General features: G+C 38.0%; 1 protein-coding gene across 1 annotated transcript in view; it reads left to right on the forward strand.

Moving 5' to 3' along the window:
- LAMA4 (laminin subunit alpha 4) overlaps positions 1 to 27324 on the forward strand; it is a gene marked incomplete at its 5' end in the record, with an annotated part of 94173 nt that overhangs the window by 43728 nt on the left and 23121 nt on the right. The window contains 16 exons of the mRNA XM_079550792.1: positions 671 to 822; positions 970 to 1080; positions 3856 to 3967; positions 7139 to 7306; positions 8065 to 8258; positions 10078 to 10194; positions 12751 to 12899; positions 14988 to 15129; positions 16154 to 16250; positions 16793 to 16912; positions 17908 to 18093; positions 21260 to 21399; positions 22607 to 22780; positions 23931 to 24073; positions 24489 to 24651; positions 26252 to 26385. Of these exons, the coding sequence (XP_079406918.1) occupies positions 671 to 822; positions 970 to 1080; positions 3856 to 3967; positions 7139 to 7306; positions 8065 to 8258; positions 10078 to 10194; positions 12751 to 12899; positions 14988 to 15129; positions 16154 to 16250; positions 16793 to 16912; positions 17908 to 18093; positions 21260 to 21399; positions 22607 to 22780; positions 23931 to 24073; positions 24489 to 24651; positions 26252 to 26385 (2302 nt within the window). The remainder of the gene's footprint in view (positions 1 to 670; positions 823 to 969; positions 1081 to 3855; positions 3968 to 7138; positions 7307 to 8064; positions 8259 to 10077; positions 10195 to 12750; positions 12900 to 14987; positions 15130 to 16153; positions 16251 to 16792; positions 16913 to 17907; positions 18094 to 21259; positions 21400 to 22606; positions 22781 to 23930; positions 24074 to 24488; positions 24652 to 26251; positions 26386 to 27324) is intronic.

Genomic DNA, 27324 nt, shown 5'->3' on the forward strand with positions numbered 1-27324 from the left:
AGCACAATCAGAAGGAAAACATTTGGCAGCTGCTGCCATCAGGAAAACAGACTGTACAATACCAAACAAAAGTTCCTACAGGAATCTTGTGTTTCATATTCATCTAAGCCTCCTGCATTTACTGGTGGCACAAATGTCACTAAAAACAAAGTAGTATTGCAAACATTCTTACAGGACAAGGGTGCAGTTCTGCAGCAGCATAATTCAACATGTCAAAACTCTGCTTTGAGAAGTTGCCATTCTAATTGGGTAGACAGCCAAGCATCTGGCTGCTAGACATCCTTACTTCTCATATCACTAGATTTAAAATGCAGAGTTCTGGCTGCTGGCAAAATGAACTTGTTTTTTTTGACCCTCATCTGTTGTTCACTGGGACACAAACACGTGGAACCTCTAGGGAATAGCCAGGAAATGCCTCATCTCCCTCTCCCTACTGATTGCAGTGCCGCCTCGATGGCCCTTCAGAGCAGTCCCATCTGGTGCTGCTCAGCTGGAAGCATCGTGCCTGTCCTGTGGGACCTTGGGAGTGGGTGGATGAAAGGGAAAGAAAAATGGATATAAATCAAGGCCCATCCATTTCAGAAAGAGGAAACCCCATGGAGCACACAAAAGTAAATTTAAGATGTTAAGTTTCACAAGCACTAAAATGACACTTTTATTTTCTCATCAGGCTGCGATAAATGTATTTGGGATTTGACAGATGACATCCGGTTAGCAGTGCTGGCTATTGATGAAAGCAAATCAACTTTATTGAGCATCTCTACAGGTGTTGCAGCTCAGAAACGTTTGAATGACCTGAACCTCACTACTACCCATCTCCAGGTACAAATATTGATGATGTTTTGCTTTTTTTTTTTTAATGTAATTTTCATCAATGGGTTTCCATCCATTCATGTAAATTTACATATCCGCCCTCAGTGCAGAAATTTGGTTTGGGATGTGCTGACTTCTTATTTTCCCTACACACAGGCAGCAATGTCGAAAAAAAAGGACCACTCCACACTTTGGACCATCGAGGTCGATGATGCTGTGGATGACATGAATGATCTCCTGAGAGAGGCAGAAAACCTGGATGACCAGGTTTGTTTACAGCCAGTGCACAGAGGCCTTGTGGCATGTGATATTCTCATGCTGGCAAACAACATTCACTGCATAAGAGTGCCGTGAAAGAAAGTTAGGATAATGTTTTATTTCTCAACTTTCCACTTTACTGAGGCTCTAAATTAAAAGTGCTGAAGACCCACCAAGTCTTCTTCCCAGAAAAGGAAGAGCCAAACTTTTCTGAGCATAGTCAGAGGTTTGTCAAAGACAGCAAAGAGCCTTCCCTTGGAATCTAGTTCCTTTTTCCTCCCATTACATCATAGGCACAGTAGACACCCTGCCTTGCAATTTCAAACCGAAGTAACCAACATTAAAGTAATTTGGAATGACTTTAGGAATCTTCATATTATATTTATTTTACATGTACGCCCTTGTAAAATTCCATTTAGTCTGATTAGTCACTTCACAGTGTGCTACAAAGCTGCTGATTTAAAAGCCTTTTTAGGTACCCACTGAGATGGGAGCCTGATCAGCACTCAAGATATGTTTTAACACAATTATTATCATAAATGTTACATCCATATTCAATTGTCAGGCCATAAAATTAAGGTTATCTGCTCTCAGCTCACAGAACACTTTCACTGCACCCTGAAGGAATACTGATGTGCTATGTCTCAGGTTGGATATTGGAAAAATTTATTCTCAGAAAGCATGATGAGGCACTGGTACAGGCTGCCCAGGGAGGTTGTGGAGTTACTGTCCATGGAGGTGTTCAAGAAATGTGTAGATGTGGCCCTGAGGGATGTGGTTAGTGGGCTCATGGGGGTGAGTTGGGTTGGACTAGATGATCGTAGTCATATTTTCCAAACTTAATGATTCTATGATTGATTCTGTGTTAAGAATGAAGTTCAAAATTGCATCTTTTCTATTTTAAATGAATATTATTGAACAGTTTTTTGTTAGTGAAATATATAAATTTTAGGGAAATACACCAGGCTATATTATTTCCAGCCAGAGACAACCACAGCTGACACAGCAACTGGAGTGTCTTTCATGCTTATTGCAAAACACCACACCTTACGTTCACTTACCAATTCCTTCACAAGGCAAAATTATACCATTAAGAAAACTGAAATGCAGGAGAACAAAGAAGAAGAACAAAAAAAGAAAAAAAAAAGAAAAAAAAGAAAAAAAGAAAAACAAAGAGTAAAAAGAAAGGCTATATAGACAAGTGGAAGACAAAATAAAATTTGGGTTCGGGTATTTTTAATCAGCACAATATTTGGGAGAAAGGGCACTGCAGAATTACAAGGGTTCAAAAGAGAAATGTGAGTGCATGTGATAAATGTGGTCTGTAACTCCTAGAATCTGCTCTGGATGAGCTCAGAGTGAAGTTGCACACAGCCTGACCATGAGTGTTTGGCAGATTTGGGGGAGCCCAACACGTTTCCTGCTCAGGCTCCAAGCAAAGCACAGGGCAAGTGCCCCATGCCACTGGGGAAATGAGGGCCATTAAGAGAACCCCTCACTCACGCAGCTATGCTTCCCACTAACCTTTTGGAAACCTTGATAGCAGTAAAGGACAAGCCCTTCAAAGACTGAAAACAAACAAGCAGACGATACAAGCCTTCCACTAAGCCCGGCCGTGTCGGCGTGGCCTCAGGCGCCCCCTGGTGCCAACGCCTCAGCAGGTCTGGCGCCGCCATGACGCGAGCACAGCAGGAGCTCGAGCTCTCCAGCCTTCACTCTCATGCTCAGACAGATTTTACAGTGTGGATTTTCGGTGCTGCAGCCCTAAGAGGGCACTGAACTGAACAATGCGCCACTGCGAAGCGTGTGGTGCGGGCTTACACGCATACACGTGGTCAGCAGCCATGTTATCTTCTCCTTCCTTAGATATACCAGTGAAAATCAAATCTAAGGAATCCCAAAGTTAACATCATGTCCAGATCATATGATAGCCGTGCCAACATAAATGTTTACCTCCCTAACAGCTTCACTCAGTGCCTCACTTGTTTGGGAACCATCACCTCAATGCACATATGGGAAATGCAATGGGGAGTGCAGCCCCAGCCATAATACAGAACATCAGGGGACCTGTCCTTACTATGACATGCAGTGAATGGTGGAGCACTGGGATAGATTGCTGAGAGAGGTTATGGAGTCTCTTTCCATGGAGATCTTCAGAAGCTGTATGGGCATGGACCTGGGCAACCTGCTGTTGGTGTCCTAGCTTGAGCTGCAGGGTTGGACCAGAGGACCTCCAGAGGCCCCTCCTTGACCTTCACCTGTATTTATGGCTTTTGTGATGAGAGTGTGGCTATGCTCTTCTGGGCCTTTTGAATCCTCATGCTTGTTTTATTAATTTTAACAAGTTGCAGAGCAGGCAACCTCGCATGAGGGAGACAGTGATCTAAAAATGGTGGTGAGCTTCATGCCTTACTCTGCAGTCTCTACACTTACTCAATAAAAGTAATATCCAGCAAAATGAGCCAGCCCTACTGAATGCCTAGGAGACTCGGCAGATGGGAGGTTTACAACTGTACATAATTTATGACAATTTGATTGCAGCAAGTGATGGATAAATGTGGGACAGATTTTAATCTTTCACTCTGCAATACTGAAAATATCGACAAGACAGCCCTTCACTTCAAACAGCTCTGTAAATACCACTTTATATGATAAATGGACTTTTGCATGCTCATCAGGAAAAAGCTAAATGTGTGTTTACACTGCTCATCTCCACACATGCATACAGATCTGAAAGAAAAAAAAAAAAAAATCTAATATCTTGCTTACATGGTTTATTCATAGGGAAATCAAGCTTCCAGCAAGGGTCTACTGGTACAGAAGGAAACCATGGAGACCAACAGTCGTGCTACTCAGCTCGTGCAGAAGCTTAGTAATATGAGGGATAATATTCAAGGTAAATAGATTTATTTCTAGTTCAGCTCACTGTGAAGCATGTATTAATTAAACTTCCAGCAAAAAAAAGGCCATAGCTCCCGGGTATTCTGACGAAGCAATCGACACATAAGGCCACTAGCGCCTGCAGTACCATGATGAAAGGTTGTCTCTGAGCAGTCTGACAACTAGAATAAGTGCAGCTCCTTCATTTTTTTCATTCTGAAAAAGAAAAATAATAATAAATAAGTTTACATGAAATACTTTAAGATAATTCAATTTGTAACCTCTGATTGTTCGAATAGATAGTCAAGGTATTTATATGTACTAGTGGTAAGAAAAAAAAAATAGAGTTGATATCAGATTGGAACTGATTGCAGCCACAAGCACAAGCATGGGATTGGAGGTGAGAACGTTTGGTGTCTTCTTTTATAGCAGATTAATGCAAGTGCTCTTTTCCAGTCTTGCAGGTAAATTACAGAGGACACACAAATGCTGGACAGATTTTTTTTAAATATCACTTTTCCTTTTGAACCCATGGCAGTCAGATCTGACTAAGTCTGGTGATCCCTCTGGTGAATCACCAATATTTTGCATTTTAGCAAATTGTTTCTTGGTAGAACCATGTTGATTGATATAGCATCATGCAAAAGCTTCTAAAAAGAAAAAGATGCTGAATAGTACACTATTTTGTGGATGTACTGCATCCCCAAGCTCACTTTGGAAGGTGGTGATGTTTTTCTCCTCAAGTTGTTTATTGCTTCATCTGACCAAAATTTCTGGTTGAGTTTGAATTCAGACCCATCCAAACAGTATTAGAGGGTGACTGTTGTCTTTTTTTTTCCTGAAATACATAAGTAGAGTTAGAAAACTACGTTTTCATTGGCCTCTCATTTCCCCACAAAGTGAAATGCAGAATTTTAAACCAGATGGCTAGAGCAGACTGTCAGAAATGGTTATAGGGATGCTGTCTCACAGCAGGAGAGGTAACCATGATTAAGAGCTTCCAAAATTAGAAGAATGAAACCAAAAGCTTTTTCATGTTAACATGAGACAAACTGTCTCCTATTATCTCAGTGTCCTGCTCATCTGTGCATATGATACATGGAGATGCAAGTGAAACTTAAGTCCATCTTTGGGCAACATGCTGGAGCAATAAAGCATCTCTAGAACTAACATAAATTTCAAAACATAATTTCTCTTCTGACTGTAAATGTACATATTTCAGACCTTCCCAGGGGAAGATTTGTTTGATTTACAGCCAGGAACTGCTTGGATCTTCAAGAATTTTTACTGTACTATACATCAAAAGTTAAATAACAACAGTGAACACCTTCCCCAGCACAACTGCAAGTCCAATATGATCATCTTCATCTGGAGTATCTGTGACATAATATTATCATAATGGTATATAAAACTAAGATTACACCAATCTCTGCTTCTTCTTCTGATACCTATAGAAAGGAATAAAATCTAAGGGAATATATGCAAAAGCATTCCAGTCCCCTGTACACCTCCATCACAAAAACATTATTTCTGCCAAAGAGCACACTGATTTCTCCCAGTCCTTAGCAAAGCTGAGAGTATAAAAATCTGTGTGTGGCACCAGAACAGAAAGTTGCCTGGTAGGTGAGGTTAAAGAACCCTTTTTCAATTAATAGAAATCCTTAATTAACAAACTTAAGTGGTTCTGACTTAGAGCAGTAATTTCAAGTTCTGTGGCAGCTTTTGTAAGGAAGAGCTGTGACGTATCAATCGTTATCATTGCTGATCATTAGCTCCATGGATGTTTTAACCAGTACTTTAATTTCAACAAACACAGTTAACTTAACTTGTCACAAAAATGAGGCAGGCTAAGACCATGCACACATAATTCTAAAAATGTATTGCATTCTTACACCCACGATTCTAGATCATCTTTAATTACGGGGTCAACCATCGCATTTCATTTCTACAGTTTCTGACTATAGGTATCAGCCTAAACCTCATTGATTGTCATAAGTATTCACTGGCTGACTTGTGCAGATAATTCTTTTTAATCATCAGTTGTCTTGGGGAGAAAAGGGTGCGCAGAAGGCAGAAATGTTTCTAGTTTAGGACACATATAGCAGAAATCAGGTTGAGCTATTGTAGAAAACCAACACCTGTGCCTGCAATTAAGAGTGCCTGTTCACCCAGAAAGGAAGTTAGAAACAGGTGGGTGAAAATGATTTTCACCATGCCCAAAATCATTCTCTTCTATCTCTTCTGTAGAAAGTGATCCAGGTCCTTCTGAAGATAAGATGTATATGCGTGCCCATTTTCATACACGTATTTGTCTGTGCCAGTAGGAGAAGGAAAAAGAAAGCTGTGGAGCCATTCAGTTACTGCTGAGACTGAGACTTCAGAGCTTCACTAATGAGTTCAGGAGCCATCCGAAACTGCATGAAAAGATACTCTGCCAAGGAATTTGTTGTGTCACAGTGATACATACATACTTTATTAAAATTTTCAGATGGCTTTGGCAGATCTGCTTATTCCCAAAACTGGTGATGAACACAAGCCAAAGCTACTCAAGGGTACAAAAGAAGACATGGTTGGTATTTGAATCCAGAGATGAAAAAGTGAGAAAACTTCATAATGCTTGCTCTGGGAATGGGTAAACTCAATTTCAGCTGCAAGGATCCAACAGCATTTTCTGAACTGAAACTAAAACCTTGAAATACAACCCATCTCCAAACCAGCAAGCCATCATCAGACCAGTTGTATGTTATATCTTAAAGGCGCCTCAAACTTCTTCAGATGGCCAAAGAGATTATTTTAGTCTCCTTGCTGCTATTGTTATTTAATAAACATCATATTTTTTCAGTAGCACTTCAAAACATGATCCCAGATGAAAGTCCCAATCTGCTACGTGCCACAGAGCTCAAAATGAAAAGTTGATCCCAGCTGCCAAGCCAAATAAAGCACATTACCGTTGCCTGTTTAATCTCATCGTCTTCTGATGAGATCCCTACATATGCCAGAAAGTGTTTATTTCCAGGTTTCATTTTAAGACTGGATTAAAGATAATAATTACCTACTGTAGAGTCGTAGGATAATTAAAATTTTCTTTTGCTACCAGCATGATCTGGATTCACAAAAATAGAAGTACTCCACAATGTTTACTTCTCTGTAGCATGCTAGATTGACCATCTGTTCCTTTTTCCCACAGAAATCAGCAGCAAGATGAAATACTATGCGATTCAACAAGAGCTAAGCTCTGAAGAAATTGCCCAGAAGCTGAGTGTGGCTGAGGAGATGCTGAAGGAGATCAAACGCCGTAAGCCTTTCACAAATGAGAGGCAACTTGCAGACGAAGAGGAACATGCTGCAGAGGACTGTGAGTTTTGAATCTGTTTTCCATTCACCCAGATGTTGATACGCAACAGGCTCAGGCTGGGCAGCTTAGGGCATAATGCTGAGGTCCACGCTGGGCAGCATGGGAGGTAATGCTGAGGTCCACGCTGGGCAGCATGGGAGGTAATGCTGAGATCCTGGGGAGGAACAGCAGATGCTGGTGGTTGAGCAGCCATACATATCACAGTTTGGGATAATGTAAGAGCAGGTCATACGAGACCTGTGTGTCCATCAGCAGTCTTCTGTCATTAATTACTTAAACAAGAAGTGAAAGAGACTAAATAATAATTCCTACTTCTGATGGTTTGAAGGAAAAAAAAAAAGCACAAGAGCAAATCTGGGGTAAAAGAAAAAGAAAAAAAGAGTGAAAGAAGCTAAAGAAGCCATTATCTGCCAACATAAAAGCAATCTCAGCTTCAGACAGCCAGTCTCCTAACCCAAGCTAGTGTAACTCTGTTGACTTCAGGAGATTGTCAAGCATTAAATAAACATCGGGGCTACAGCTTTTTCTTTTCCTGCCTTTCCCCACCCTACTAAAGCTGTGGAAAAGATGCCAGCAGCATCATGGCTCTGACGGGCATAACAGTGAGACTGTTACAGCAGCCCAAAGTGCCCCTGCTTTAAAATGACTTCCCCAGGTCTCTGCTTGTTGCAGGACAGACATAAAAATACACAATAGTCTGTATGCATGTCTGCATGTACCTGCTCTGGCTAATCGGCCGTCTCTGATTTTTCTTTCAGTGTTACAGCGAGTTGAAGAGTTTCATGAGAGGTACAATGACACCAGATCTCTGGTTTCTGATGTGGTGGAGCAGCTCAGTGAACACAATATGAAGCTGTCAGACCTGGAGGAGGCATTAGGCCAGGCACTTGACTATGTTACACAAACAGAGGCAATAAATAAGGAAAACACAGCCAATCTTCAAGAGCATGAGGTATTATTACTGCAGTCTATTTATTATCAGCATCTGTGAAATAGCTCATATTTACCAGTACTTAAAATAGTGGATTACCATTTAGATTTAGAAATCACCACCTCATAAAAGATCCTTTAACTCCTCAGCAGGATGAGTTTAACATTCCAGTTCTAAACAAGTTGAGAAGTGCAAAAATTATGCCTTTTTTTGTGAAGTGACAATGCATGTTGCTTTTGGCATGGCATGTCCTAGCTGGCCAAGGAAAAGATGGTTACTGATGCCTAAACGTAGGAAGATGTATTCCAAGTAGCACAGTTGCTATAAATACTATGGTGGAATTGTTTCATCTGCTATGCATTTATAATGTGGAAGGACTTCATGCTCACAGATGTAGTTGTGTTCTAATGAAATATTCTGTTTATAGAGACTGTGCTGCATTTAGGTTCTGGGCTGTGGTTGGGTTCATACTGCCCTATCCAAACTTTCTGCTCCTCTTTTAAGCAAAACTCTTCCCCCCTTTTTTTTTTTTTTTGCTTTTGTTGTTCTTGTTGTTTAGGAAGAGTAGATGATTGTCTTTGCACCAGCAAGCACAAATCCAACCAACACCAGATAGGTTGAAAATGGGTTTCCTATTTGCTAGGTGAACTGCCTTGCTATGAGGCTACAGTAGTTTCTTTTGCACTGTTTTATACTGAATAACTTCAGTATTTTGAACAAAGCAATAAATCAGAGAAGAGCTCAGAGGAGACCTTCCCCTGTGGGACCCCCACAGAAGGGGGAAGTTCACATGTGAGTGGTGGAGTTAGGTTCAAATAGCATCTGGCTGATGAGAAAATTGAACTTTGAGGTCCTTCATACTAGAAAGGTACTTAATACATTGTTCATATTAAAAAAAAAAAAAAAAAGATTATTGTTTTCCTTGCAGCCATTTGATGAGACTTCTGTTTTTTTTTAAGGGATGCAAAATTAGACTGTCTCACCTAAAATTCTTTTTCTGGTTTATTTTTTAATCAAGCAAAAAAAAAAAAAAAAAAAAAAAAAAAAAAGAAAAATATAGGATCATTTGAACCTGTTTTCATTTTAATGACTGAAATTGTTTTGTGTCTGGAGGAGAGCAGTTTAGGGAGCAATCCTTTCGTCAGAAGAATGATCTTAAGAATTCAGACCAACCTCTGTGTTCCATAGCACCACATTGGCTCCATTTTGAGCTCTTTACTAGAAGTTCATGATGATGTGGAAAGTCTAATAATTCAGTAGATAACTCAAGCACATTATTCTTTTGAAGTCATCTACGAGAAGCTTGAGATCCTTTGTGTATAAAGACTCTTTATTTTTCTGTTGTTTCATTGTTGTAGTTGCAGGTTGCAGTTCATGTGACGTGTCTGAAACGAAGCCTTACGTGAGCTAGCAGCAGTCATAAGTGTGTTCTGTTGGATTTTCCAGTTGGATTTTTATTATTCCTCACAATGAGAGATTGTTCAAGTTAGCTTTATTATTGAGAGTGAAAAACATTCACAATACCATAAATTTAAAATCCTACAGGTTTATTTGTTTATGCTGACCATTCACTGACTAATACTTAATCCCAATAACTGTTCCTACTGTAATATATAATATAAATAAATTAATTCTTATAAAAGATTTTTTCCCATAAGGACTAAACATTAATGGAATAACACTATTTTATTAATAGAGGTATCTATGAAAAACTTCGACTTCATAATTATCCAAAATCTATTTAGTTTACCTTTTCTTAAATTAACACTAGTAACAAAACAAAAATTATAACACTGTTCTATCAATTCAGAGCAATTTTTTTTGTTGATTTGTTCTGTAGAAACAACATGAGAAATTAAAAGAGCAAGCAGATGAAGTGAACAGTATTGTGCTAAGTGCCACAGCTATTCTGGCAGAACCACAAAAAATCAGCTCAGAGTTAAGTGAGGTAATAAAGGTAGGTGCCTCATTGACTTGTCTAAATGGTATGTCCTGAATTTTTGAACTTTTAAAAAGTCATGTGCTTAGATCACTGAATGAAAAGCACCTTTTTTCTTTTCTTTTCTTTTCTTTTCTTTTCTTTTCTTTTCTTTTCTTTTCTTTTCTTTTCTTTTCTTTTCTTTTCTTTTCTTTTCTTTTCTTTTCTTTTCTTTTCTTTTCTTTTCTTTTCTTTTCTTTTCTTTTCTTTTCTTTTCTTTTCTTTCCTTTCCTTTCCTTTCCTTTCCTTTCCTTTCCTTTCCTTTCCTTTCCTCTCCTCTCCTCTCCTCTCCTCTCCTCTCCTCTCCTCTCCTCTCCTCTCCTCTCCTCTCCTCTCCTCTCCTCTCCTCTCCTCTCCTCTCCTCTCCTCTCCTCTCCTCTCCTCTCCTCTCCTCTCCTCTCCTCTCCTCTCCTCTCCTCTCCTCTCCTCTCCTCTCCTCTCCTCTCCTCTCCTCTCCTCTCCTCTCCTCTCCTCTCCTCTCCTCTCCTCTCCTCTCCTCTCCTCTCCTCTCCTCTCCTCTCCTCTCCTCTCCTCTCCTCTCCTCTCCTCTCCTCTCCTCTCCTCTCCTCTCCTCTCCTCTCCTCTCCTCTCCTCTCCTCTCCTCTCCTCTCCTCTCCTCTCCTCTCCTCTCCTCTCCTCTCCTCTCCTCTCTTTTACTGTTTCAATGACGAAAAACTGATGAAAAAATAAAGTATAACTCCTCCTGGATGAAAAGTGCTGTAACATTTTACTGCCGTGGAAAAATAATATATTAGAAGTACACATTATTGTAGGCACAACTAATTGAAGAATTTTGATGCAGGGTTCTCAGTCATTTCAGTATGAGTGGCTGCCAAATGGTGCTTTGGTGGCAGGCTGTACTTTTCTCATGCCTTCAAATGAGCACAGAAGGCAGCTCCCATGTCTCAGTTTTAAAACCAATCATAGAATCGATGATGGTCAAAATGTAAATTGTACATATAAAGATATTATCTTGACATTCTCTTTTGGAACTATAGATTAGGATCCAGTCCTCTGAATGAGACAAGGTGTTGTGGGAAATTTTTAGAAGATTAAACTTTCCCATGGTTTTTGAACTTTCTATGAAAAAAAACCAAAAACCCAAAGAAAATAGAAGTGGGATTTTTCCAACTAAAATCCTTGCTGTTTTACAAAAGCTGTTTGTTTTGGGTTTTTTCCTCCTTCCTTATAATAAGAATTGTTGATAGTTCAAGACAAATGAAAATTCTCTACAAACATTTATTTTGGCCACAGTTGTTCAGAGCAACACAAAAACAAATGTCAACATTTTTTCTTGGAAAATTAACTATAGAAAACAACAAGACTACAGTCTTCTTTAATTATAGCCATCCCAAGGTAGTCAGTCAGTTTGATATTTTTTTCTCATGTGTTTTGTGTAAAATAAATTGCTGCAGTTTATCGTTCAGGGTACGATAAATCTGCCATAGGGGATGGTTGCATAGCAGGGGAATAGTAACTTCCATCCTCACCAGCAGTGAGATTCTTCGTACTTCACTCATTCATCCTTTTTCTCTCCCTTGTTTCATCCTTTTTTTCTGTATTTACAATCGCAGTTGTAATCATCAAACTTGCTGCCAAAGTTGTGTACTAGAGAGAAGGTAACAGATGTCCACTTGGGTCTTCACACAGACATTTCGTATAAGAAAAGTCTGTAGCTAAAGCAAAGTGAGTACTTCTCCTTTGCCCACACATACATGTTAGTTTTCTGATAGACTCCTGCAAACCAGACAAATACAAGATATCCTCCTGCTGTAAGAGCTATTTCTGTGCAAGGCAACAAAATGGGATCGGGACTATTCTCACAGCTGTGTGTGGCACAGCTTACATCTGTATTGCTAAACTCTGTCCCTTTCCAACAACATGCCTCCTCCACGTTGCCCCTGGGGCACAGGCACTGCCTCATTCCCCAAGGAGGTACGCTTGGAAGAGTGGCAGCTGACCAGGGCCAAAACAGTGCCAGGGATCATGCACTAATGGGATGCTTTGTAAGCCAGCCCACTCCAGCATTGTTTAGTTTGCTTGCAGTTTAGAAGTCCCAAGAATTAATTTCTGGCCTGCAGGTTTAAAAAAAAAATAAAAAATAAAAAATAAAGCAAACACACCATGGTTTCCGTTTCCTAATTTGGTGTCAGAATAAGGGGATTTTGCAAAGATCTGGTTTAATTATTCTACCTAGTCATGCTTCACAACAAAAAAGCTTGCCATTGGCACTGTTCTAAAGTAAACACAACAGATGGCAATACATCTCTCAACTGTCTCTCTTTTGTATTTCTCACATCTCTCTATAATATCTTTTGAAGAGATTTCTTGAATTTTGGCTGATTTTTATCTTCCTGCGTTTGTCTTGCTTCACCAGCACTCATAAAACACCCTTTACTCTCTTTTATCTGATAAAAATATAAAAGAAAACAAATGCATTATAACATAACAGGTAAAATAAAACATAATAATTTTTTAAAAGACCTGATTTTTTTACGATTTTCATACTCTTTCCTTCCTTCCATATTTATTCAGAATGTGTCAGGGTTCTACGCAGAAATAGATGGAGCAAAAAAGGAATTGCAAGAAAAAATAGCCAATCTGTCTCTGTTTGATGATGAGCTGGAAGAAAAGGCTATGCAGCATGCACATAACCTAAGAAGACTTGCTGATGAGTTGGACCGGTAAAATTTAACTTCAGCAGACTCTGTTCATACAAGTGCTAATTACTGAACAGCTGAATGAACTGAGAAAAGCAGAAACACAGTGACGTTAGATACACTGGCTGTAAACAGGCATTAAACAAATTGCTGGGAACTCATGTATGGAAAGAACTTTCATGGTCCAGAGAGAAAATCTGAATTTGAGCAAAACAAAATCTATTCATTTTCTCAAAGCATAAACAAACGTATCTTATGTGATATTCTTCTCTTTCTAATTTGGCACGTTCTCCTCTTGCCATAATATGAGAATAGAAAAGGCAAACTACTGAAAAGTAGTACAATACAGACAGATTAAATGAGGCTGGCAGATACTGCTTTTGTTAGTGAGTTATTTCATACTAAAAAATGTTTTTGTAGTATGGGCCATAAAATGGGATTTGTGATAGTTTTTGTTTAAGAAGTGGTTCACACATGGAATATATCTTAAAGTGTAAATTGTACTTCAGTGAAACAAGCTCTCTGTAATTCCAAAAGTTTATTGCAAGGCCTCCTATTTTGCTGGCAAACAGACTTTCCTTCAATTTACTAAAAAGTCACTCTAAGCAGATTTAAAATATGACTTTATTTGCAATTGGTACTACACATGAAAAAATCACTGCTGCAAGTGATTTTTTAAAGAAAATGCTTCACCAAATTCTACCTTAAGTAATGAACATACATTTTCAGAGGATAAAGTGTTATAACTACTCATCAAGCATATTATCTAAATACCAGTTGTTTCTTAATATTAGTACACAGTGGATAGGAGATTTAAACAGTGAAAAAATAACAGATGGCTTTCCTTTATAGAGCTGTACAAAGCTGATATCTGAAACTCTTGTTCTATAATGCTACACAAACTACAGAGAGCCTAGAAAGTGAACAATATGTTCAGTCTGAGATCGCCTAGCTGGGGGTAGTAGAATCACTTGAAAGAAACTACCCCACATGTAATGGGGCTAATCTTCAACCTTTCCTAAAATAATCTTAAAATTACTACCAACTCCAATATATCGAGAATTTAATATAAAATGAGCAGGAATAATTGCAAAATATCCAGATGGAAATGTGCTGATTCTTAATTTTTGAGAAGATCATCCTGCAGTGAAACTTTAATCCTTTAAAACATTTAGCCTATCTTCAAGTCATTATGTTGTTTTTCAGTTGATTGGTTGTTTTATGTTGTTGTCGTTGTTTGTTCTTTAATGGATTTCCTTTATAAACTTGTTAGGCTTTTTTGTTGTTGAAGTTTATTTGGAGGGAATATAGCAGAAAATTCTTACTGATAATTGGAAAATTGTTATGCCTTCAGCGTGCAAATACACTGAAGTGAATGCACAGAAGCAGATATAAATGTATATCTAATATTTATATAAATATATTCTCTGAATTCTGTTTATCACAAAAATATAGAAAATAATGCTTACTCAAAGTTAGCAATTATTGAAGGGTCAGCCCTAAGCCAACTGTTTCGAATCTCCTCTGAAGACCATTTAGCTCTTAATATGCACATCGAGTTCTACCATGCCAGCAAGGCAACATTATATTTCTGAAATCAAACTTCTTGCAAAATTTCATGACCAGTGGATAGTTCTTCATCTAATTCTCCCCCTTTTCCCATCTACATTTGGAATATATAAACAGTCTGTTGATACAGCTGTCCTGATCACTGGTACACGTAGTTCTTTCCATTCACAGCCAGGAGTTATCTCCATAGAAGGACAACCCACTGATCTGTTATTCTGTCTGTTTATGAAATATCTATCCAGATTTTTTAAAAAGATAAAAGCTTAGAAGTTACCTGTTACTGCTCACATAGATGTGATGGCCAAATTCCCAGAGCTTTAGCAAGTTGGAAACCCTTGGGATGTACCTGCTATCCACATAGTTTTCTCCTGCTTTAGATTGGCATGGATGGTCATACCCAATGAAGGGAATACACTCCAGGCCAAAACATATTTATGTGCAAAATTATATAGTCAAGATTCATAGAATGTTAAGAAAGCTAATCAATTTGAAACTAATTTGATGCAGTTTGGTTTCTTCCTCTGTTTACTCTCTTTTTAACAGGAATTTACATGGTGTTGATACAAATGGATTGGTACAAAGGGCAATAAATGCTTCAAATGTATATGAAAATATTGCTGGTTATATTGAGGAAGCTAATAAAGCTGCTTTACTGGCACTGAACACAACAAACCGGGTCAATGATGTAAGTAGTTGTCATAACACCGGCATTTATTTGCAATGCTACAGGGGCTTTGAACACCTAAGTATAAAGAAAAAACAAGATCTAGCTTCATTGTCCGCATCAAAGTTCTCACTGTACATTTTGCTTCATATGTTATTTCCTGAATTAAATCCTAGGTGGTCAACTATTCTGCCTGTCTACATTCCCCTGTAATTTACAAAGAAGCAATAGGGCCTTCCTGTCAATGAGTACAGGGAGATGCTTCTTTGTCCTGTCACTCAACCTGAGACAGTCCTGTAAAAGTGCAGACAACTCCCTGGCTCTGTAGGAATGGGTGCTTGAGTCCTCCTCTTCCACACAATACCAGGTGGAAGGAAAGGATCAGTGACAGGATCATCGCTGTTTCTCATAGAAAGTTAAAATGAGGCAAATAACCCACTTGTATGCTCACTGCTTTAATGAGGATGCTAGTTTTGTCTCGGGCCTTACTGTTCTAAAATATTTTATTTCCTTTTTTACGTTTATAATTTTAAAAGACTTTAGTAGCAATTTATTAGTGGGATAGAAAGAGGAACTGGTTGGATTGCAGGGATTAGATCCCTAGGGATTTTGAGTCCTGTCCTCTGCTTACAGTATGCTAATGGGGACTGGAAACAGTTCCCCACACAGCACACGTTCATCACCTGATAGAACTGACAGTGGAAACAAACACGGTGCCTAACTAACATGCAGAATGAATACCAAGTTGGTATATTAGAGCTGATAAATTAAGAAGAGTTCTCTGTTTTCTGCATCTTAGTTATCCTTTATTGCTCTCTGAAAAGTACGTTTCTCTAAGCTTTTATTACAGCCTATAGGAAATTTTCCTTTCAATCTTCTTTTTGTATTCCAGTTGCCAATCTTAAATACTAACAAGAAAAATGAAACTGCTGTTGACTTTGAAGTTACATTTATATCAAGCAATACATTGTCTAGAATTATACACTTTAAAAGGAAACATTTGGTAAACATTATTTTGACTTTCTTTTTTGAAACACACTTGCAGGCTGCAGTTGGAATTGATACTCAGATCACTTACCATAGAGGTAAAAGTGAAGAACTTCTCAGCCGAGCCATGCAGCTACAACAGACAGCAGCTTACAGTAAATATACAAAGTTTATTTCATTTACAAAAGGACCATCTGAAATATATCCACTGTTTAAATATCTGCACCCATAAATAGTTTTTCACATGTAAATATACTCAGTTAAGTAGTTGACTGAAATCAATTCACAACAGTTTAAGTATTCAGGAATCTGGATTTCTTCAGTGTTGGATAATAATAAATGTTAAAAGATTTTGACTTTTTTTTTTTTCTTTTCGCTGAAAATGAATGACCTCTTCAATTTTTCAGGACCTTTTAAGTTTCTTAGACTTTCTCCTTTGTAAGTTTGGAATTGGAAAACACAATGAGAGTTGGTACTGACTGAGTTAAGGCAATTAATGGCTATGAGCATCAAGGTTGCTTGTGACTTTAGATTATATAAAGTCAAGAGTGCTACTGTAGCCGATGCTAAAAAATGTCTTAGAATACTACCTATGGTACACTAAAGGCTTAATAACATACCTCAGTAGGAGAAAATTTATCTTTTTAAAATGCTCCTTTGATATCATTCAGTCATATCTCCTAATTTCTCCCCACAGGTAATGATTTAACCATTGCAGACACCAGCCGTCATGTCAATGGCACTGCGGCACGAATGCATGCTGTGCAAAGCAAACTGATGAGAGCCATCACAAAAATGCAATCAGCAGAACTAGGTTGTAAGAAATCTCATTTTATGATTCTTTGCCTTCAAATGCTTTGCACCGCATTTTATCTTTGCATATGCCCTATGAAGTTGATATTAAGATTTCAGTTCCAGGAAGGCTCAAACAAATTTGATGGAAATGACAAGACATAATTAATATCAATCCATCTTTAATGCACTCATGATAAAATTATACATTTTTTCCATCAGAAAGTACTAACATTTGTTTTGATCCTGCTTCCTACAATTGTCCTCTCCCATTTAACTCTTGATTTTTTCAGGGCTTTGGAGAATTTACAAATCTGTGAATTTACTCTATTGATTGTCAAAATCTAATTCTCATATAATCACATACAGAGTATTTGGGAGATTAATTACTGGCAGTCTTGACTGACAAAATCTCACTTTAGTTTCTCAGAAAACAGACATCATAGAGCATCCAGCTCATACCCAAAAATGTCCAAAGTTGACATGTTCAAAATTCTCCATTAATTCCTATTCTTGCTTTTTACTACTAAGATATCATATGCAAAATGCCATGATTTTGGAAATACATTCCTTGGTAACTCAAAAAGAAAAAACAAAAACAAAACTGGATGTGGAATAACAAAATCATTTTAGTGCCTTGGATTTCTCTGCATGGAAAATAACTTTCATGAAAAATATTTAGTCTTTACGTAAATTTTCTTTTAAAACACAAAGAAAATCAGAATATCCTTGGACTATGCAACAACTTTCAAAAACCAAGGATACTGAAAAATTTTATCAATACAAACTATGAGGAAATAAGGATTTGTTATATTTAAAGAATTAATATAACGGTAGACCACCCACTGGGACTTTTGAGTATTCCTTGTGGAAACAAAGAGAAGACCAAATAAGCAAGGTTGGATCTCCACTCTGCAAAAGCTAAAATCCTCTTAATCTCATCACTTTTAAAGTACAGGCAACAGCTCATTTGAAACTCTGTCAGTGTTCATTTCCTCTCGTCCCTTATTTATTATGTAGTGGAGGCCAGACAGCGCTTGGAGCAAGCTAAACAGAAGACTGCAGAGGCTGTTAGCACTACTGTGACAGTAACACAGGCTACAACTCCCATGGATGAGAATGTGAGGTTGTGGTCTCAGAACCTGCAAAACTTCCAGCACGATTCAGCTGCATACGACAGTGCTGTGCACTCAGCTGGAGATGCAGGTACAGCAGCCTGTGTTTTGCTATTCTGTAGTATTAAAAAGGAAGGGAATCATTGCAGCATCATGCTGTGCAAATTGTTTACACTGCATTTTCATTGCTTATAATCTTATGGAATTTTATCTATAGGAAAATATTGTAAAAAGTAGCATTTGCCATGAGGCTCGACTCCTCTTTAAAACTTCTGGATACGTGAGCGTTTCTAAAAATGACTTAAACACTTAAGGGCTGAAGTCATATTGGCTTCTAAGTCAGTTTTATTAGGGTACCAACGTCACAATGAAATGTGGACAGATTATTTACATACTTTTCATTATGATACATGGTTCAGCAATTGTTTTTGTAACATTGGGAGGCACTTAAAAACAGAGCTGTTCTATCCTCAGTGGTACAAACATACAGTTGAAAAGGTCCCTGATTTGATAAGCAAAGGAGTCAAAGAGGAATAAGGAGGAAATACAATATTTAAGCAGGATGATTGCTAGAAAAGCTTGTAAACATTACATCAATTTCACTTTTATTAGGAAGGGCAAGGAGGAAGAATAGAGAACAAATGTGAGGGTTTGTTAGGAAGAATGGAGAGTACCAACAACAAAGGAGACTGCACTGGAACTGCTCCAGTTAGATGTGGCTGTGATTCACAGCCTAGTAAGACAGATGTTGAGTTGTCTGAGGGCAGCAGAGCGCTTTCAGATCAGTTGTGTGCATCCTGGAAACAAGAATGTCCATCAAAGCCCAAGAAGAAGTATCTAAGTATGTTCAGCCAGGTGCCTGCACCGTCATACCAATAACACTGCCACAGCAGAGAAAGCCTCTAAGCTGATCTGCCCAAACTGCCCTTGACTGAAGCTTGCATGGCATTTTTGGAAGGGTAAGAACATGTCATGGCTGTGGTGTTTGAGAAGACTTAACATGTTGCCATTGTGCAGGGAATTGATGATTTTCAGCAGAGGATGAAGTGTAGTTTGGGAAAGAAAACACTAAAAGAGAAAGTATCTGGAAGGTTACAGTCAAGATGTTTCCTACTTGACAGTTTGTTCTCTGTCTTTTTTTTTTTTTGGTGTTGTGTGACTAGGAAAGACTCATTATTACTTTTATTCCAAAGACTAAAAAATCATCATTCTTCTTTGTTGAAGAATGCCATATAAAGGATAAAAAGAAGAGGTTTATGGCAAGATTTTACTAGGAGTAACAGATGACAGTTAGGAGCTTTCATATCACAGCTGTGTTTCTATCTTCGTATCTAAATTTCAAACAGACAAAAAGCCAGTTTTTCAAGATATCTGATCAAATACAGTTACAATTCAGTTGGTGGTTTAAAACAAAACAATCAACAACAAAAAAGGGATGCTTAAAATTTGCTGTATCACTTTCTGAGCTTGGAATTTTTTAACAGTAGAGAGGACTTTTTTTTCTAAGTGATTATTGTGATACACTTCATTTCAAAAGGCAGAGCAAACTTTCTGCAAGAGAATTAATATACTGTTGCGTTGTTTTGTTGTTTTTTTAAATAGAATGCTTAATGCAGTCTGGAAATAATGTGTTACGTTAATTCAGTGTGCTTCGTTGAGGACTTGTTGAAAAAATGGCACTTTTTCTATATTGTAAGGCTTACATGCAATATATGATTCTATATAGCATATAAGATCTTTCAGGACTTAAGGAAAATAACTGCAGAACCTAGAGTTCCTCACAGCTTACTCCTATACTGAACTTGGAGGAAAAACACAAGTGAAAAGAGCCAAGCAGAGGGAGAGCAAGGTTGTGGCAGATACAGCTTTCTACTCTACCCAGAGGGAAGCAGGCTGTATGGGACTCCATGGGATCTTCTGATACTCTGTGCTACTCTGAGTGAAGCTGAGAGCTGCTTCAGTCTGTAGTCAGCATGGAACGGAGAGCACAGAATAGAATTTTTTTCCCTTCTTTATAATGATAGTACAGCTGAAGATTAGGTTCTTTACCTGTCTCCCTATCTTTTCAGACAAGAGTAAAAATACAAGGAGAGGAACACAAGAACAAGTCGATGCAAGTTGATAACCCTTAAAACATAACTAAAAACCTGACAAATCAGATCTTAACCTTTGCAGTGAGTCCATGTCATTAAAAATTAACTATGACTACTGGATCTTGCTTGTATGCATGAAGCTTGTGGCTAAAATCACATTTAATTATACTCAGCTACTTATACCTATACTCAATTAGAGATGCAAAATGATGTGATGTGTAAATATCCTTCAAAGGGCAGCATGTCAGTGGAATCAGATGTGACAAAACTGTATGATCATTAGGAGTAGTTCTTTTCCTTTCTCTGTAATTTTTCTGCTTATCTTTCTGCCTTTGAACACATTAAAGCAGACACATTTCCCTTTGACTACCATCCTTCTCCCACATATACCAAGAGATACTGCAGCAAAAGACTAGAAGCACAGGACTGTGATTCATGACCTTGTCATACGTAGACAGGAAAGCTGAGGAGTCTGGGACAGATAGTAAGTACAGTTTAGGTGCACATTCATCATCTTCTGAGCTTCTCTGCCATTGTACAGCACAAAGCTTTTACCACAGGCTGAAAGCAGCAATGTTTCTGTTAGCACAGTGGGCTACTATATCACTCCACAGCTGTTGCTTCTATGTGGGTGGAGAAATGCACAGCTGAGAGCAGAGGAAAGCAGCCTGTTCAGCTCCTCTAAACTGAATTTGAAAAGCTCATGAGCCTCTCTGAAATTCCCAGGTCAGCCACAGATCTCGAGTGAGATGCCAAACAACTAATCCTTCTGCTCCAGTTGCCATATCTGTAAGATCGGGTTTAACATTTATCTGCCTTGAAGGAAGATGAAAAGGTTAAAATGATTAACATTTACGAAGCTCCTTTAGAAAAATGGTATATAGGTACAACTTCTAGTAGTTACTAGAAGTCCCATGAAAAAATAGCTGCATTTGTGCAAGGCAAAAAATAAAATTTTTCTTCCAAACACTTTTGTGCATAGTAGATATCTTGATAAGACACTAACCTTTCTGAAATCAGTGGTTCTCACGCACCACACCTAGGACTTGTTCTGAAAGTACAAGGAGGTGGGCTGGTTGAAGACTGCAGGGAGCAATTTTCCTAGTGCAAAACTGGTGTTGCAAAGAGGAAGAAAACGAGCTGTCACTTCTTTTCTAACTGCAGTGAAGAAGCTTACGGAAGTCTTCCCTCAACTCCTGGATAAACTGCGCAAAGTAGAACAGAAGGCACCAGCAAACAATATTTCTTCCAGCATTCAGCGGATTAGAGACTTGATTGCCCAAACCAGGAGTGTGGCGAGCAAGGTAAAACTTTGAGATGGGGTATTTGGTTAATAGTGCTAATTATCATATACATCTTCCCAGGAGCTTTATTTTCTTGGGCTATGTCTGAAGACTGAACCTTGAAATCTCCTCCTAACTACATAAACAAAATACGTGAAAGTCAATAAAATATTTGCAATTCATATTTACAAGCAGTTAACATTACCATAGTGTTCACTGCAGACTGTTTCTAATAGGGTAGCAACTTTAGTTAAGTGATAGGCACAGAGTTAATGATGGCCACTGTTTACAGGTAAAACTCAACTGGCAATATTCGTTAGATGCAGGAGTAATTATGGCAACATAACACAAACTCTCCTCAGTTGAGAGTCTTCCTTTTTTTTCTTGTGAATTAATTTTCTGCAGGGTAGGAGAATCTTTAACTCATGCATATTTAATAGAGAAAAACGCTTTCATTTTCATACATTAATTATGAAGGATTTTTCTGTAACAAGAACACTGAGGTCAAAAATTAAAACAATATATTTGAGTTAATTCACAAAAATCAAAAATTCAGTTCATTATTACGTGCTCACAATACTATCCATGTACATTCCTTTTTTTTTTTTTTTTTTTTAAAAGGCAAAATTCATCTAGTACGTGAGTACCTGGGAAATGTTTGACTTTTCTCCAAAGGTCTTTCATCATTCAGGAATATACTGCTTAAACTTGAAAACATTACTGCATTTATGTTGAAGTTCATAGTTCATTTTGAACTAAAATGTTTTAAAATTTGATTAGCATCTTCTATATGTCACTGTAACTTCAATAATAAAACAGGATTACTCATAAACAGAAAATTGGCCATAGTACTCTCAAAGCAAAGAAAAATTACAGGTAGAAGTTTTATAGCCCTGTAGGAACTTCGTTATAGTCTGTACCTTGCAATGTAGCCCTAATTCAACTAAGCACACAATAATGTCCCACTGAAGTTTAAATTACATTAAGAACGTTCTTAAACATATTCTAACTTAATATTCTTAAGCACAGTTAATGAGTTTAATTTACTATCTTTAAAGCATCTTCCATAAGTGATTGTTATAAACATAAAATTCTGAATAGCACCTATATAGGTGCTGATTTTATTCTAGTAGTAAGAGAGGCTTCTGACCAAGATTTCTTGCACATTTACCTCAAGCAATGTCTACAGGCAGCAGTAATGTCTCACTTAGTGCACTTGCAACTGCAGGTCCAGGTTTCTATGATGTTTGGAGGCGAATCAGCTGTTGAAGTCAATCCAAAGATCAACGTGGAGGAACTGAAGTCTTTCACTTCCATGAGCTTGTATATAAAGCTTCAGAAAGACAACCCACAACTGGCAGCATCTCCAGACAGATTCATTTTGTACCTTGGAAACAAAAATGTAAGAGAATAGCCCAGTTAATTTTTATACGTATAAAAAAATGTTGCAATATGTTTGAAGTTCATTTGCCCCTGTTTATTCCTCTCACTTTTTCTCCATTTCACAAAATACAAGGTATCTATTGTCAGCTGATTTAAAAACTGCCACTGACTTAGTGCAAAGCAAAGTGCAAGGGCTTCCAGCACCCCAGCACGCCTGTCCCTGAAACTTCTTACTGCAAGCAATGAAGGATTCTCTCCAACAGGCAAATTGGGCTGCCTACGCAGCATGCTTTTGTGTTTGCCACTGCTGGGAGCTTCACTTGCCCATTTGAACTGCCAGTACTGAGCAGCTATCATTACTTGTATTGCTTTTTTTATGGGCCACAATTTAACCAGGTTTATGCTGCTGAGAGTGACAATTCCAAACTTTCAAGGCCAGAAGTCCATAAGCTGAGAAGTCTCTTTGCCTGAGGCTTTTGGTGCTGCTGTACACCTGTACTTCACTGCTTCAAAATACTTAGAAATGGCATATGCTCTCACTACCTGCAAGTACTGTGAAAGAGTTGCTCATTAAATTGTGATTCCTGAAAGAAGAAAAATCGCATCTCACAAACCAAATAGAATCCTGACAAGGTCTTAGCTGAGAAGGGTAAAACAGCATGCTTTTCTTTTTAAACTTTTCTAAAAATAATACCTACTGAGTATAAATTAAGAGAAACCCCTCCTGGTAAGAGAACTATTTGCATCATAGTACCTACGCTTCAAACAAATTTTTCTTCTTCAAATATTTAACACCTTTGCACAGTAAATACTGATAAGTAGCTTCTCATTAAACATGACCAATTTACAGTCAGTAAAAATCTTACGACCTTGTATTTTCTTGATTAAAAATGGATGAAATATCAGAGGTTTTTTTCTGTCCAGTGAAAGAAACTAATTAGATAATTAAGATTTTTAATTATATTTATATAATATATAAAATATAAATCTAATATGTAAAATTACAAATATAAATTATATAATGTATATATTATTTTAATAGAATATGTACGAAACCTTACTTTTTAAAGCCTTCATTTTGTTTTACATAGCCCAATACTTTACCAGTGCTCTGCAAAAAGTCTGTTTTGATGTTGCAGCTCTGACATCCTTCTCCACTGATGTTTTAGGTTAAAAATTACATGGGACTGGCAATTAAAAATGACAACCTTGTCTACATTTATAACCTGGGAGACCAAGATGTGGAAATACCTCTGGACTCCAAGCCAGTCAGCACCTGGCCTTCTTACTTCAGCATCATCAAAATTGAAAGGTAAACAGACAATGTACATTTCACCACATTCAAACAGCTTCAAAGAGAGGAAACAAACAAACAAATAAATAAATAAATAAATAACCAGAAAAGGCTGTCCCAGAATTGCTCATTAGTAATCTTAAGTGTCTGGTTCTATCCCTGCTGAAATAAATGGACATTTGTTTTGCTTCTAGAGAGCCAGGACCATGGGGACATATGAAGGGGAAGGGAAAGTGTCTGTAATTTTTCTGTTTTTTTCCCTGTAGAATACCAGTCTTCTAATGAGGGGAAGAAGAAAAAAAAAAAAAAAAAAAAAAACCCCACACCTTTCTGGAGCTAGAGGCTTCCTGCTGTTGTCTGTGGCTTTCTGCATTTATTTTTTTTTAAATCTAGCAAACACAAAACTCTCTTCTCTTACAATTTCCTTCTGCAGGATTGGAAGACATGGCAAAATGTTTTTAACTATACCAAGTCTTAGCAGCACATCAGAAGAAAAATTCATCAAAACAGGAGAGACTCTTGGTCCTAGCTCTCTCCTGAATTTGGAACCTGAAAATACTGTTTTCTACATTGGTGGAGCACCTCCAGACTTCAAGGTTAGTCAGATAAATACTTTATATTCAGAGCTTAAATAATACAAACCTATCTTGCTGAGCTTCCCTTTTTAACACAGAAATGGCTAAAAAATGAAATGTCCTTATTTAGTCATTTATTGTCTTAGGACTATCTCTTCTATCTACAGCAAAAGCTACTAGTTTCTCCAGCATATCATGTCATACAGAGGATGATCAGATTCCTATTAGCTATCAGTAAGGTTTTCTGAAAAGTAATAATAAAAGTGATTTTTTTTTTTTAATTAAATTGCATAAATTAAGGCCTGGTATCCCAGCTCAGAAGGGCTACCTGGTTTGCAGGCTACTCATTTTTTTCAAATGCTGATAGAGCTTTGGTACTTAACAACTTTTCTTTCACAACTGTTACAAAAATGAAAGGTAAAATACCATTAATACTAGCATGGTGTAGCAAACTTCTGATGAACTGATTTGTTCAAATTTAAATTATCAGTGGTTTAAATCCAGCCTTGCAATGACATGAAGACTTGTCTGTGCAATACGTACCTGAGGACTTGCAGGAGGGGGATGCTTCTGCCTGGATTTTAAAGGATTGCACCCACCTCATCACAGTCAGGATGAGCTAGCACCTCATTTACCTGTCTCTGTAAGGCAACTTTCTGGATTTAGAAAATGTTATGAATGATCTCATTAATAGAAAATGTATCACATAACCACTGGATATCTCATACTTAAAATAATTAAATAGAATAGTAGAAGAAACAAAAAAAAAAAAAAAAAGAAACAAGATACAGGTTCTGTGCTGCAGATGAGAATCTCACTTTCTCTTACAGCTACGTATGTTCTGCATTGCTGCATTACTGTTACTATTATACTGTAAGCAAAATGGAAATAATGAGAAGCCTAATGAAAGTTGCCATCAGTGATCAGTCTCTGAAGTGCAAGAGGTGTTATTAATATCACACCTGTTCCACAGAGCAGAGTATTTTAATATTAAAAGAATTATTCACTAATGCTACCAGCTTTATTCTTTTGTATCTTTCACTACTGTGGCAATTTAAATTTCATTTGCAGTGACCTTTGTTAAAAGAAGGAGTTTCTATATCCTGCTAACTGTTTAAAATAATGCTTACTGAGGCTTAGACACTGGTACAGTCTTTGAATCCAAGTATCCTGAGTTTAAAGTGCTCTTTCATTCTTTCTCTTGTCATGGTAGGAAATTATTTTTCAAGGAATAAAGAATGTCTATACCTTAGACATGAAATATCTTTTGAGAGATTCAAGTACTTCAAGCAAGATTTGGGATAAGTCACATCCTAACTCTTCCTTTTTCCAAGTGCACTCCCTTCAAAACTACCAAACTACAAAAAAAGTCCTTGCCTCATCTGCCCCAATCTTCTCTCTGTGAGGACATCTTTATGCTTCATTTCCTCTTTTTTTCATGTATGGAATATTATGGCTAGTGGCTGTATCATGATAAGGACTGCAATGACTGTTCAAAGGCAGCAATATCCCATTTTTTCACAATGTGAGGAGTACAGAGAAAAAGCTGATCCCAGACACAAATGCTTTCGTGATAACCCAAATAAGGCATGTGTCCTTTTACTTCTCTCTTTCTGCACAGCTCCCTCCCAGCTTAGACTTGCCTGGCTTCATCGGCTGCCTGGAACTGGCTAACCTGAACGACGATGTGATCAGCCTGTACAACTTCAAGCACGCCTACAACATCGACACCGCCACATCGCCACCTTGTGCCAGGTAGGTGACAGTCCCGCCATCACTCCTCGTTTGTACCAAGTGCCTCTCCTGATAGTTCCAATCTGTTTCAGAAGACAGATAGGAAGGTGATGCCGAGTTGTCCAGAAGGAACTTTGCCACTGTTAATTCCTAGTTGTGTCAAGAAGCTGAACTTAGATATTTTCTCTCCGTTAATTCTCTCAGAATCTTGTTCCTGCCTTGGAAATGGAAGTGTGAAGGGAGTGTTTCAGCTCCATGAAGCAGGGGCTAGACTCCCACTTTCCCTGGACTGCTTGCCAAGATCAGGGTTTCTCCTGCCTTAAATCCCTTCCCTGTAAGTGATATGGCCACAACCAGTTAGCTCCAGCAGGCCTGGTAAACTTGAGTGCACTCCCACACCCAGCTAACAACGTCAGTACATAAGTCACCTTTCAGCCATATGCTCTGAAACCCACAGTACAAATCCCCCAGATAAGCCACACACACATTGGGAAATACGGTCCTTAAAGTAGAAGGGAAAATTTACCACAGCATTTGTTTGGCACAGGCGTGAGTGGGCATTTTGTTCATACAACACAATAAAACTGGAGAGAAACTTGTAGCTTTCACTTCAAGGGAACTGCAGAGGGAACCAGGAGCTGAGAGCTGCCGCCCTCCATGTCAATGCATGTGGTCCATTCCTCTCCAGAGGGGCCCATTCTCAGTTAAAGGCCATGGAGAATTCAAATGGATTTCTGCACAAACCAAGCAACCTCTTAATAAAAACATATGTATATCCTTAAAATAATTTCATCAAGTGTCATTACCCTTACGAGGATCAGCAAAAAATTGTCCTGTCCTTTACAGACAGCATAGAATGAAAGCATAATCTGATGACAAAGGAGTTAGATGCACCTTCAAATCTATACATTTCAGAAAAAAATTCCCAGAAAGAATTTGAAAGAAAAAGTCACCAGTCTC

This window comes from Tetrao urogallus (assembly GCF_951394365.1).
Source record: "Tetrao urogallus genome assembly, chromosome: 2".
Lineage (NCBI taxonomy): Eukaryota > Metazoa > Chordata > Aves > Galliformes > Phasianidae > Tetrao > Tetrao urogallus.